This window comes from Eimeria acervulina, genomic scaffold, assembly GCF_000499425.1.
Source record: "Eimeria acervulina Houghton genomic scaffold, Eah_scaff256, whole genome shotgun sequence".
Taxonomy (NCBI): Eukaryota; Apicomplexa; class Conoidasida; order Eucoccidiorida; family Eimeriidae; genus Eimeria; species Eimeria acervulina.
Genome location: NW_013549956.1, coordinates 1975 through 14569, shown reverse-complemented (window position 1 = coordinate 14569; position 12595 = coordinate 1975). Strand labels below are relative to the sequence as shown.

Genomic DNA, 12595 nt, shown 5'->3' with positions numbered 1-12595 from the left:
AGGTGCTGCAGTTTTCTCAAGATTTAGATTATCGTCTGCCCGCTTCTTTCGGGGGTTTGTGGCGCTTCGTAGGCAGCAGCAAAGCAGAGGGATTGCTAAACGCTGAGCACACAGAAACCCTTCTTGCTGCTAAAGCTAGATACGAGCAGCAGCAGCAGCAGCAGCAGCAGCAGGAGGGGAAGCAGCAGCAGCAGCAGGAACAGCAGGGAACGGGGCAGGTGCAAAGGCTGCTGCTGCTGCAGCAGGAGCAGCAGCAACAGCAGCAACAGTGAACGCTGCAGTGCTGCGCGTCTGCTGCTGCTGAGTGTTGATGCATAATAAGACGTTTATTTGAGCTGCATGTACACCGCAAACTGTCTCCAGATGCAAACCCTTATTTATTCATCTGACTTTATGCGGCTCGCACTCATTAAAGCAGCAGCGATGACAGCAGCAGCAGCAGCAGTAGCAACGACAGAAGCAGCAGCAGCAGCAGCAACGACAGCAGCAGCAGCAGCAGCGGCAGCAGCAGCAGAGTAGCGGACTACCCATGGGTATAGGGGCCCTTTGAGGTGTATGTACACCTCAGAAAACTTAATATTGTTGCTGTTTATAAATGAGTGTTTCTTGTATTTGTTTATTTTCTTCTTCTGCTTCAAATGCCGCTTTGATGAGGAGCAAGAAGAACAAAGAAAAACAAACAAAAACACAAAAAGAAGAATGCAGGGATTGAGGTGTCTGTACACCTCAGCAACATAACAAATGCAAATGCAAACAAAATAAATATTAATATTACACAAACAAACGCTGCGCTGCAGCAACAGCAACAGCAGCAGCTGCAGCAACAGCAGCATCAGCAGCAACAACCTACTGATGTTGTCGCTCCTGCCGCTGTTGCTGCAGTGGTTGCTGCTGAAACCTCCTGCTATTGTTGTCAATGCTACTATTGCTTTTGCTGCTGCTCCTGCTGCTGCTGCTGCTGCTGAATCTTCTGGGGCTCTGCTGCAGTGTCTTGTTGTGGGATTTGTCTTTGTTCTGCTGGACAGGAATCGAGACAACCTGAGCAAAGCCGGCACAGCAGACTTAAACCCTAAACCCTAAACCCTAAACCCTAAACCCTAAACCCTAAACCCTAAACCCTAAGCTGCTGCATCTCCCTTTACCTCTCATAAAGTTGGCGCGCTGCTGCGCCGCTGGTAGCTGCTCAGGCACCAGCATCATCACCCCTGACATAGCATTCCTGTTCCCTGAGCATACACCCCAGCAGCAGCAGCAGCAGCAGCAGCAACAGCAGCAACAGCAGGGTTAGCAGCAGATCTGCAGATACACCAAAACTTGCAAGTGCAGCATAAAGCCGGAACAGCAGCAGCAAACGGTCACTAAACGTGCAACTGCTGCTGCTGCTGCTGCTGCAGCTCCTTCGCCTCCAGTCGAATTCGCCGCAGCAGCAGCAGCAACAGCAACAGCAGCAGCAGCAGCAGCAGCAGCAGACCTTTAGGGGGGGCTTCGTCGAGAGGCACGAAGCTGAGCAGCATCACCTTCCACTGGCCGCTCGAATCTTTCATCAAATCACAAGTCGCGTGGCCGCGCTTTCCTTCGGGCCCTGAGGTGTACGTACACCTCAAACCCTAAACCCTAAACCCTAAACCCTAAACCTTGAGGAGTTACACGGCAACGAAAACAAACAGCAAGATATATGCTTGCGGTTCTTTTAAGGGATTAGGGTTTGCAACTAGGGTTTAGGGCTTGCGCCTGCAGCTTAAGGTTTAGGGTTTAGGGTTTAGGGTTTAGGGTTTAGGGTTTACCATAGAGGGAGAGTTTAATACGCGCATCATTTGCATGCACGAAGCCGCCCCACCACTTCCTTTTCTTCACTTCTCCGCCCAACGCAGCCAACACCCGGGGGTCTTTCCTGCAATAAACCCTAAACCCTAAACCCTAAACCCTAAACCCTAAACCCTAAACCCTTTGGATGTGCAGCTAAGGGTGACGGCTACGAAACTGCAGACATCCTGCTGCCACAAGCGCACCCTCACCCCCTAAACCCTAAACCCTAAACCCTAAACCCTAAACCCTCAACCCTAAACCCTCAACCCTAAACCCTAAACCCTAAACCCTAGACTGACCTGACTGCGTCCCAAGCGACAAGGAAAGGCTCTGGAGTATCAATCCAAAGCCACAAGCAGCTGCACAAACCACCGATGAGGAGACAGCTGCTGCAGCCAAGCAGCAACCAACCCGGAAGGGGCATACGGGGAGGGGCAGCCTCTGCTGCTGTGCCGGCTGCTGCTGCTCCTGCTGCAGGTTCTGCTGCTGCTGCTGCTGCTGCAGGTTCTGCTGATGCTGCTGCTGCTGGTGTTGACGGTTGCGCGGCTGCGGTGTCAGCTGCTTCTCGCGCCGTGCTGTGATGCCGCAGGAAAAATAAATTGCTGCTGCTGTTGCTGCAACTGCTGCTGCAGCAGCTGCTGTTGCAGCTGCAGCTGCTGCTGCTGCTGGTTCTGCTTCGGGTGTGTTTAACATAGACAGATACTGGCAAGCGGCTGCTGAGATATGTCGTGCTGCTGCTGCTGCTGCTGCTGCTGCTGCTGCTGCTGCTGCAGCGGAAGCTGCGACTGCAGCTGCTGACCCCCGATGAAATCCAACGGCAGGCAGTAGAAGCCCTCATTGTTGCAACAATAGTAGGGTGTGGCCCCTAAACCCTAAACCCTAAACCCTAAACCTTAGTCGGCACACATAGGAGTTAGAGCGGCTGCATTTGTTTACTTTTGAGTAAAAACAAAAACACTAAACAAAGAGGTGAAAAGAAGTCAAAATAACAAATGTCTTTTGTGTGTAGCAGTTTGCTCTAAACCCTAAACCCTAAACCCTAAACCCTAAACCCTAAACCTTAGGCCCTATGGAAGTTGCATGCAGCGGAGTTGTTTGCTGCCTGCCAGTGTCTTTATAATGCGGCGATGTAATTAATACTAAATAAATATAAAAAATAAAATAAAATAAAACATAAAAATTTGTTTAAATACAGCGCTCCGTTTGTGTGTCTGCACATACACCGCAGATGCATCTGAAGTATATATTTGCCTTCTAAGGAGATATTTCTTTCTTCTAGCATTTTATTTTATTTTAATATTATATTTGCATTTATAACAGCAAAGAAAGCCAAGTACTGGGGTGTATATACACCTCAGCCTTCCACAGACCCCTCGCCTACCTGCTGCAGCTGCTGCTGCGCTTCAGTAGCAACATGCATTAACATGCAGCACATATTTTAGCTGCTGCTGCAGCAACCAAAGCAGCAGCAGCAGCAGCAAGGATAACAGAGGAAACAACAGGAACAGCGCCAGCCAGAAGTGTAGCAGCAGCCGCAGTTGCGGCAGCAGCAGCAACAAACCGCTGCAACTGCAGCGGGCGAAGCAGCAGCAGGCGGAGCAGCAGCAGCAGCTGGATCAACAGCAGCAACAGCACAGCGAAGACTGCTGACTACAGCAGCAGCAACAACTCGAAGACACCGCACCCGGTTAGGCTCGCAGGAGCAGCAGCCCTTCTGAGTCGCAGCAGCAGCAGCAGCATTGAGTGCAGCAGCAGTAGCATCACTCAGTGCAGCAGCAGCAGCAGCACTCACTGCGGCAGCAGAAGCAGCTTATATTAAAGAAGCAGGAGCATACCTTGCAGTAGCAGCGTTCAATCCAGCAGCAGCAGCAACAGCAGCAGCAGCAACAGCAGCAGCAGCAGCAACAGCAGCAGCAGCAACAGCAGCAGCAGCAGCAACAGCAGCAGCAGCAGCAATGGGGTTTGGCAGCACTTTTAAGCTTTTGAATTTGGGTATTAAACGAAGGACGTGGAGACGCACGAAGAAACAGCCGCAACACCGCTGGGATGCAATCAGGTGAACGAGGGTTTAGGCTTAGGGTTTAGGGTTTATTGATTAGGGTTTAGGGTTAGGGTTTAGGGTTTATGGCTTAGGGTTTAGGGTTTGCAAAGGGTTTAGGCATTAGGGTTTAGGGACCAGGGATCAGGATTTAGGGCTTAGTTAGGGTTTAGGGTTTAGTTAGGGTTTAGGGTATAGCCATACTTAGCAGTGTGCGAATGGATAGATGGTTTATACTTTGTCTGTTGTCTATCGCCTTCTGTTGCTGTGGGTCCGCCAGCGAGGGTTTAGGGTTTAGGGTTTAGGGTTTGAGGTCTAGGGTTTAGGGTTTGTTGGGGTTTAGGAATCAGCTGGATCAGCTGCTGCGGTATGGTCGCCTGGAGACCACAATAACGCGTGCTAAGGAGTTGCAGCCGTATGCAGAGGAGCTCATTCAGCTTGCAAAGCGTAACCCAAACCCTAAACCCTAAACCCTAAACCCTAAACCCTGATCATGTTTGGAATTAGGAGGGGCTGTTTTATTTTCGGGGTTTTGTAGATTGATTTGATGGTTTTAGGGTTTGTGGAGGGTTTATTGTTTGCTTTATTATAGGGTTTAGGGTTTATGAAGGGTTTAATTAGGGTTTAGGGTTTAGGGCTGAGGGTTTGCAGGCCCGGAGAAGGCGCTGGCTGTAGAGTCGGTGCTAAGGACCCCTGCAGCAAGGAGACGACTATTTGAAGAGTATGTTGGGGTGTACAGACACCGCAACTTCTTCTTTACTCGTGTCGTTAATCAATTTATGTTGAGGCTGAGAGATGCTGCGCCCATGGCGTACATTGAATTCGTAGACAGGTACCCCAAACCCTAAACCCTAAACCCTAAACCCTAATTAAACCCTTCACAGACCACCGCACACACTAAACCCTAAATATACACCCGAAACAATTAACTCCACTACACGCTGGAAGCGCTGAAGGATTAGGGTTTAGCGAGGGTTTAGGGTTTAGCGAAGGTTTGGGGTTTGGCGAGGGTTTATGCTTTAGGGTTTAGCGAGGGTTTAGGGTTTATCTGCGCAGACCGGGGGAGCTTAGACCCGCTCAGCCTGTTGGAGTTGAAAGACAAAAATATCTGTGGCAGCAAATGCAGCAGTCAAGGAGACAGAGGCGTCTCTTATGGAATGTAAACCCTAAACCCTAAACCCTAAACCCTAAACCCTAAGCCCTAAACCCTAAACCCTAAACCCTTAAACCCTAGCCGTGTTCCGTCTCTTCTGTCTGCTTTAGATTTATTAAATCTATTTCTTCTGTCTCCGTCTCTGTCTCTTCAGCATGCAGTAAAGATAGGTCTGTCTAACGAATTGGGTTTTCTCTTAAAGCCTCAAATATTTTCAACAGAACAAACAAAAGATGAAGCAAAGCCCGCCAGGTGTATCGGGAACGACTTCTTTGTCGATCTCCCTCCACCAAACCTCAGGGAGAGACGAGCAAAAGCAAGACCCAGACGCTTCTACCCTTAACTATTTACTTTGCTGCTCCTGCTGCTGCTGCTGTGGCTGCTGCTGTGGCTGCTGCGGCGGCAGGTGCGGCGGTAGTTGCTGCAGTTACTGCTGCAGATGCTGCTGCTGCGGTAGCTTTTGCTGCTGCTGTTGTTGCTGCTGCTGCAGCAGAACAGTGCAGCAGGAGACAGACAGTTACTGGGGTGTATGCGCACCTCTACGACTTCATTGAGGTGCCTATACACCTGAAATGCGTTTTGTTTAATTTGCATTCGTAGACCTCCAGATCCTCCTCCAACTCCTTTAATAACAAAAACAAAATAAATAAATAAATAAATAAATAGAGATCTGCTAATATAATCTATAGTAATGCAAGCAAACAGACAAGAAATATATATATAATATATATAATATGTAGACAACCAACACATACATACACCCCACGCAAGAACAGCAAGCAAACAAGTATAAATGTTTCTATTTCTCGTACTTGTCTGTTTAATAATAACAGCAATAATATTAATTAATTTATTTTAATTATATTAATTATAATATTACTAATTAAATAATAACTTAACATTTCTTTTTCTGTATAAATGTTTTTATCGGTTGTGTTTGTCTCTTTTATAACAGCACTAATAAATATATAATTAATTTATTTTAATTATATTACTTATATTAATTATATTAATTATATTTATTTATATTAATTATATCAACACTAATAAATATATAATTAATTTATTTTAACTATATTAATTATATTAACTATATTAATGTATATTAATTTATATTAATTATATTAATAATATTATTAATAATTAAATACTAACGTACATGCTTTCTTCTGTTTTGTTTAATCCTTGTGCTAGATTTCTTCTGAAGCGCTCTCTGCTGCTATCATCGAGCAGCAGCAAATTGATGATAGGGGCTGTTTGTTTATTTTGTTTATTATCTTTCTTTTGTTTATTCTCTTTATTGTCTCGCTTATCTTCTCGTGTCTCTCGAGGCTGTCTGCATGTTATCTCCACCCAACACGCCTCCCCGCCGCTGAACGCTACCTAAATAAAACAAAACAATAAAATATAAACACAGACAGAAGAAAAAACAAACAAAGATATAAATAAAATACAAGTACATATATATATATATATATATATTTGTAAATACACAGAAAAGAGATTGAAGAAACAAACAAAAAAGAAACAAAACAAGCAAAGGAGAATAATATATATATTATATATATATAATATATATATTATATATATATTATATAGAAGCGAGACAGAAGAAACAATGAAATAAAGCAAACAAAAAGAAATAAGAATGCATGTTTAAATATATTAAATTCTACTTAATTCTGTTTAATTATATTTAATTATATTTAATTACTTGTCTTATATCTTGAAGTTTATCTTCTTTATTTGCCTTAAACAAATTCTCTTTATTTCTCTCATTCTACTTATTTGTTTGTTTGTACTTAAATTTAAATATATTTAATTATATTTAATTATATTTAATTATATTTTTATTTAAATACCTGTCTTATATCTTGAAGTTTATGTTTTTCATTTGGTTTAAACAAATTTTCTTTAGCTGCAGATAATCGGCGCTGCGTTCGGCCGCGCTGACGACCGAAGAGATTTGACAACCAAGCTGGACCCCCCTAAACCACAAACCCTAAACCCTAAACCCTAAACCCTAAACCCTAAACCCTAAACCCTAAACCCTAAACCCTAAACACTAAAAACTAAGCACTAAACACTAAACAATAAACACTAAGCAATAAACAACAACCAATAAGCAATACACAATATACAATAAACAATAAACAATAAACAATACACGAAGAATATATATCAAAGAAAGTAAAAAGAAAAGAAAAACAAAAAAGAGAAAACGACAAAAAGCAAAAACAAGAATAAGAATAGTAATACTAATAGTAAAAACAAACAATAAATAGTAATAATTATATATATAATAATACTAATAATAGTAATAATAAATAATAATAATAAATAATAAATAATAAATAATAGCAAATATATATTATTACTTGATTGATAGCATCTAATCGAATCCCTTTTAAGGTGTATTCTTCTTTATCTTTGACAAAGTCTTTGATATTATCTTTATCTGCATTTTCTTGTGTTTCTTTTTCTTTTTCTTCTTCTTCTTCTTCTTCTTCTACCCAACCTAAAAAATTTGTTAGACCTCCTTGAGGCAGCCGCCAGTTCAATTCATCTGTCTCTCCTTGCAGACATTGTAGCTGCACCCCCCACTGCTCTTCTGTTTAAACAAACAAATAAATAAATAAATAAATAAATAAATAAATAAATAGGGTATTAGAGGGGTAGTTGATTAATTAGTTGTTTAGAGAAAGAAGCAAATTAAAAAGAAATACATACGCAAATACATAAAGACATAAATAAATAAAAAGAAGAACTAAATAAATAAATAAATAAAATAAAATAAAATAAATAAATAAATAAATAAAACAATCAAAACAAAAAGAAAGAAAATAAATGCAGATAAGGGTCATACGGAAGTAAAGCCAGCAGCAACAGAACTACAGCAGCAAATAATGCAGCAGCACAAGCAGCAGAAGCAGCAGCAGCAACAACAGCTGCAGCAGAAGAACCTCAAGCAGCAACAATAACAACAGTAGCAGCAGCAGCAGCAACAGCAGCAGCAGCAGCAGCAGAAGCTGCAGCAGACAGACCTGCGCTGGTGGGGTCGAAAGCAAACCAGTACTTCCAGTCGATGAAGAACTCATGCAAGTCTTGAACACGCAACGCAAACCCTAAACCCTAAACCCTAAACCCTAAACCCTAAACCCTTGCTGAAACCCTTGAAGGTGAGCGAGGCCCTACAGAGGCCCATGGAGACCCCAATGGGACTGGCACAGCGTAACCCTAAACCCTAAACCCTAAACCCTAAACCCTAAACCTACACATAGAGGTGAGAATATAAAGGCCTAGACGGTCGATAGGGGCTCCGTCTTTAGGTGTCTGCGGGTCAAAGTAAATTCGATAAAAAGACGAAGAGACAGGAGACAGAAAGAAAGAGAGGTAGAAGACAAACAGACAAAGAGACGAAGAAACAGGAGACATGTCAGACAAAAGAAATAGAGAGACAGACAAAAGTGAGAGGAGACAAAAAGGAGACAGATAAACAAAAACAAAGAGAGAGATGAGAGAGAAAAAAGATAGGCGAGAGACAGACAAAACCCAGAGACAGACAAAAGAGAAAGGAGAGAGACAGACAAAAGAGAAAGGAGACAGCAAAGGAGACATTGAAGCCAAAGAGAAAGGAGACAGCAAAAGAGACAGAGATAAAATACTTACTGTTCGCCTTATTGCTAAGAAACTGTCTTGTATTATTTGCAGCTTTATATGCTGCAGGAGACACTCGGCAGAGACAACGTCCCTCAGCACATCTACTCGCTCCTCCTCCGTCTCCCCTGAATACTCACAAACCCTAAACCCTAAACCCTAAACCCTAAACCCTAATCCCGTTCAAAGTGCTGCGCTCTATGGGGTCTGCATTCATTTATTTCTCTTAGCAACGAACTGCGCAACGTGGGGGCTAGCCTGCAAACCCTAAACCTTAACTACACCCTAAACCCTAAACCCTAAACCCTAGATCCTGAGCACTACACCTTCCACCCGGATCCCTATGCCGTAAACCCTGAAGTCTAAGCCTAAACCCTAAACCCTAAACCCTAAACCCTAAACCCTAAAGAGACGAAGTAAATACTACCTGAGAGCGCGCGGAGACAGACAATGAAGTCTGTCGTTTGGCTCAGCACTTCCATGAGGAGACAATCGAAGGTCTCCCCGTTGGGCCCTTCGTTCTCCTTAGCAGACAAACAAGAAATAAAAAATAATTAATTACAATAAAAGATTAACAATAGTAGAAATAATCATAGAATTATTAAGGCAACTATCGCAGTCATAGAAATCAAATTGTATATTTCCTCAGCTTACGAAATACAGAAATAATTATTTTTAAAATTGTGTGTAAGACTGAGGTGTCTGTACACCTGAACTAGCATTGTGAATATGTAGTAATGCATGAGGTGCCTATACACCTGAATAGCACTGCGTTTCTGCATGCCTGAGGTGCCTATACACCTGAATAGCACTGCGTTTCTGCATGCACGAGGTGCCTATACACCTGAATAGCACTGACCTTATGGAGCCAACCTGCTGCGAGCCAGTTGTCTGCTGGATATCCCTTTACAATTCTTGTCAGGTGTCTGTACTCTCTGATTTCTATGAGGCGAATTCCTTCTCCTTTATTATAAACGTATTCTCGTTCAGGAAATAAAGGCTCTCTTCTGCATGCACGAAGAAACAAAATAAAAAAAATTGAAATAGCAAACGCCAATCCATGCATGCATACGCATTGAATAAGCACAGACACTGCAACACACAAATAAAAGAATATATTATGTGTATATGATCATTTATATAATAAATACACATATTATATATAATATATCTATATATGTATATATATATATACATATATATATACCTATATATATGCTATAGCATATATATATGTATATATACATATATAAATATATATATATATATATATATATGTATGTATGTATGTATATAAGCAAGCATATCTATACCAACAAGCAAAAGCGAAGTAAGACTAAAGTACAACTCATTTTGATAGTTAGTCAATGTGAACAAACAAACGCAAGAAACAAACAAAAGAAACAAAACAAAAAATCAAATAAGAAGCATACAAACATAAATAATAATAATAAACCCTCAACCCTAAACCCTAAGTACTATATACAAAACAAACAGAAGAAAAATTAAACACAAAACAAGAAACAACAAACAACATAGCAGAAACCCCAAACCAAAGCGTAGCACGCGAGTCCTAAACAGCTAAACCCTAAACCCTAAACCCTAAACCCTAAACCCTAAGTCACGGACATTCCTGTGGGCCTCTCGACGATGTAAAAGCGGCGGCTCGTGGCTACGGCCATCACTCGGACAGGCGCAGCTGCAGCGCAACCATTTCCAAACCCTAAACCCTAAACCCTAATTCATAAACCATAAGCACCACGCCCTAAACCCTAAACCCCAAACGATGCGGCCTAAACCCTAAACGCCAAACGTCCTGCACGAAGTGAAGCCCACGCAAACGCCGTGCATTATCAAAAGCCACAAGAAGGAAAAGGCGGGAATTAGGGTTTAGGGTTTAGGGTTTAGGGTTTGTAGAGCTCACAGTCTTCGTGCTTGAGGGCATTATACCAGAGGACCGGAGCGATTTGCAAAACCCTTTCAGCAGTTTGTGCGTGTTCAGAGAGCAGCAGCTCCTGAGAACGCATGCAGCAAGAAACCCTAAACCCTAAACCCTAAAACCCTAAACCCTAAACCTCATGCCCTAGACTCTCAACCCTAAACCCCAAACCCTAAACCCTAAACCCTAGCTTGAGGCTTACGAGAGTCCGCTTGAAGTACTGCGTGTTTGTCAGATCCAGCAACTCGTACATCACAGAAGGACGAATCGGGTAGTGAAGAAAGATGCGGGCCTGAACACCCAACCCTAAACCCTAAACCCTAAACCCTAAACCCTAAACCCTATGTAAAAACACCTACAAGATTAGGAGACAGAATAAGGCCTCATCGGTTGCATGCGTGCGAGAGAGATTATTTCAAATGCTTAAAATTCGACTTTCCAGAATGTCTATAGTTTAGTTAATATGGAGGGTTTAGGGTTTGGCGAGGGTTTAGGGTTTGGCGAGGGTTTAGGGTTTGGTGAGGGTTTAGGGTTTGGTGAGGGTTTAGGGTTTGGTGAGGGTTTAGGGTTTGGGTTGCGCATGCACTGACATGCTGCAGAGCTTCAATGGCTTCGAAGCTGAGTTCCTCTGGGCAGTGCTGCATCAAAGCCGAAAGTATATCGATGCAGTCTACGCGCATCCCTGCAGCAGCAGCAGCAGCAGCAGCAAGAGCAGTAGCAGCATGAACAGCGGCAGCAGAAGAAAGAGCAGCAGAAGAAAGAGCAGCAGAAAGAGCAGCAACAGAGAGAGGAAGAAACCGAGCAGCAGCAGCAGCAACAACAACAACAGCAGCAGCAACAGAAGCAGGAGCATGAGCATGAGCAGCAAAGTTGTGTAGTCGTTTTATTGTGTGGTGCTAGGAGAGCAAAACCCTAGGCTAGGGTTTACATAATAGCAAACCCTAGGTTAGGGTTTACTTAGCAGCAAACCCTCGCTAAGCTTCTGCATGTGGACGCCCTACGCTCGCGTTGTAGAGCCAGCCGAGACATAAGATGAGACACGTAGCTGCCACTGCAGCAGGAGCAACAGCAGCAGCAACAGCAACAGCAGCAGCAGCAGCGCAGCAGCAGCAAGGAAATGAGAGGGAGATTCAGCTGAAGGTGTATCTCTTTGAAGCGAGGTAAAAGACAAAGAAAAAAATATATTCAATATATACGGTGTGCAGACGCCCACAGCAAATACAAAACTAAACCTGCATGCATGCATGCATGCATGCATGCATGCATGCATGTCTGTTTATTTAAATATATTTATTTATTTAAATTGTTTGACTTACTGAGAACTGCCTGAGTCAATCGCGAGATCCATCAGCAACATCGACACAAAAACGCGAATAGTAGAAGACGGAAACACCCGCTCGTACGTCTTCTCTACTGCCCAGTCCTGTGCATGCATGCATATATATATTATATAGATATATAATATATATATTATATTATATATAATATATATAATGTATATATTATATAACACATATTATATTATATAACACGGTATAATACAAATAAACAGAAGATACACAAATATATATATCTATAAACATATATATATTATATTTATATTTATATATATGTATGTATAATACTGAGAATTTAATATATAAGGGATTCGATGCGCTATAGATGTAATACCTATATCATTATAATGTATATATAAATAGAATATATAAATATATAAATATACAGATATATATATATATATATATTTATTTATTTATATTCTGTTTATTTATATTCATATATACCTGTACGTCTCTCTCTACTGAGAATTTAATGTAAGGAATTTGACGCGCTATCGACGCGTAGAGAGCAGCCAATTCTCCACACAGAATCTGCACAAACAAAACAAGAAAAAGAAAGAGATTAAATATAATAAAGTGTAATTATAAAGAATACAGAAAAAGAAGCAGAACAAATAATAATAAAGTGTAGTTATAAAGAATGCAGCAAAAGAAGAAGAAGA

At 42.0% G+C, this 12595-nt stretch overlaps 4 protein-coding genes across 4 annotated transcripts in view; 2 read left to right on the top strand and 2 right to left on the bottom strand.

Annotated features, from left to right (window-relative positions):
- The window catches only part of EAH_00028810 (hypothetical protein), a gene marked incomplete at both ends in the record, with an annotated part of 2063 nt that extends 1791 nt beyond the window's left edge, over positions 1 to 272 (top strand). The window contains one exon of the mRNA XM_013396275.1: positions 12 to 272. Coding sequence (XP_013251729.1) covers positions 12 to 272 — 261 coding nt within the window. The remainder of the gene's footprint in view (positions 1 to 11) is intronic.
- Positions 273 to 922: 650 nt separating this feature from the next.
- On the bottom strand, positions 923 to 2499 carry EAH_00028800 (hypothetical protein, conserved; the record flags this gene model as incomplete). Its single annotated transcript, XM_013396274.1, has 5 exons — positions 923 to 1038; positions 1143 to 1226; positions 1472 to 1582; positions 1785 to 1891; positions 2111 to 2499. The coding sequence occupies 5 exons, from the start codon at positions 2497 to 2499 to the stop codon at positions 923 to 925; spliced, it is 807 nt and encodes a 268-aa protein (XP_013251728.1).
- A 1262-nt stretch (positions 2500 to 3761) lies between these two features.
- EAH_00028790 (ribosomal protein L17, putative) lies at positions 3762 to 5340 on the top strand (the record flags this gene model as incomplete). Its single annotated transcript, XM_013396273.1, has 5 exons — positions 3762 to 3862; positions 4188 to 4291; positions 4496 to 4676; positions 4901 to 5003; positions 5152 to 5340. 5 exons carry the CDS (start codon positions 3762 to 3764, stop codon positions 5338 to 5340), a joined length of 678 nt encoding a protein of 225 aa, XP_013251727.1.
- A 1524-nt stretch (positions 5341 to 6864) lies between these two features.
- Positions 6865 to 11941, bottom strand: EAH_00028780 (Testis specific leucine rich repeat protein, related; the record flags this gene model as incomplete). The annotated part of the gene is made up of 13 exons (XM_013396272.1): positions 6865 to 6975; positions 7376 to 7608; positions 8042 to 8101; positions 8209 to 8218; positions 8667 to 8782; positions 9079 to 9178; positions 9514 to 9661; positions 10284 to 10353; positions 10579 to 10669; positions 10796 to 10885; positions 11184 to 11275; positions 11595 to 11644; positions 11910 to 11941. The coding sequence occupies 13 exons, from the start codon at positions 11939 to 11941 to the stop codon at positions 6865 to 6867; spliced, it is 1203 nt and encodes a 400-aa protein (XP_013251726.1).
- Positions 11942 to 12595: the final 654 nt, after the last annotated feature.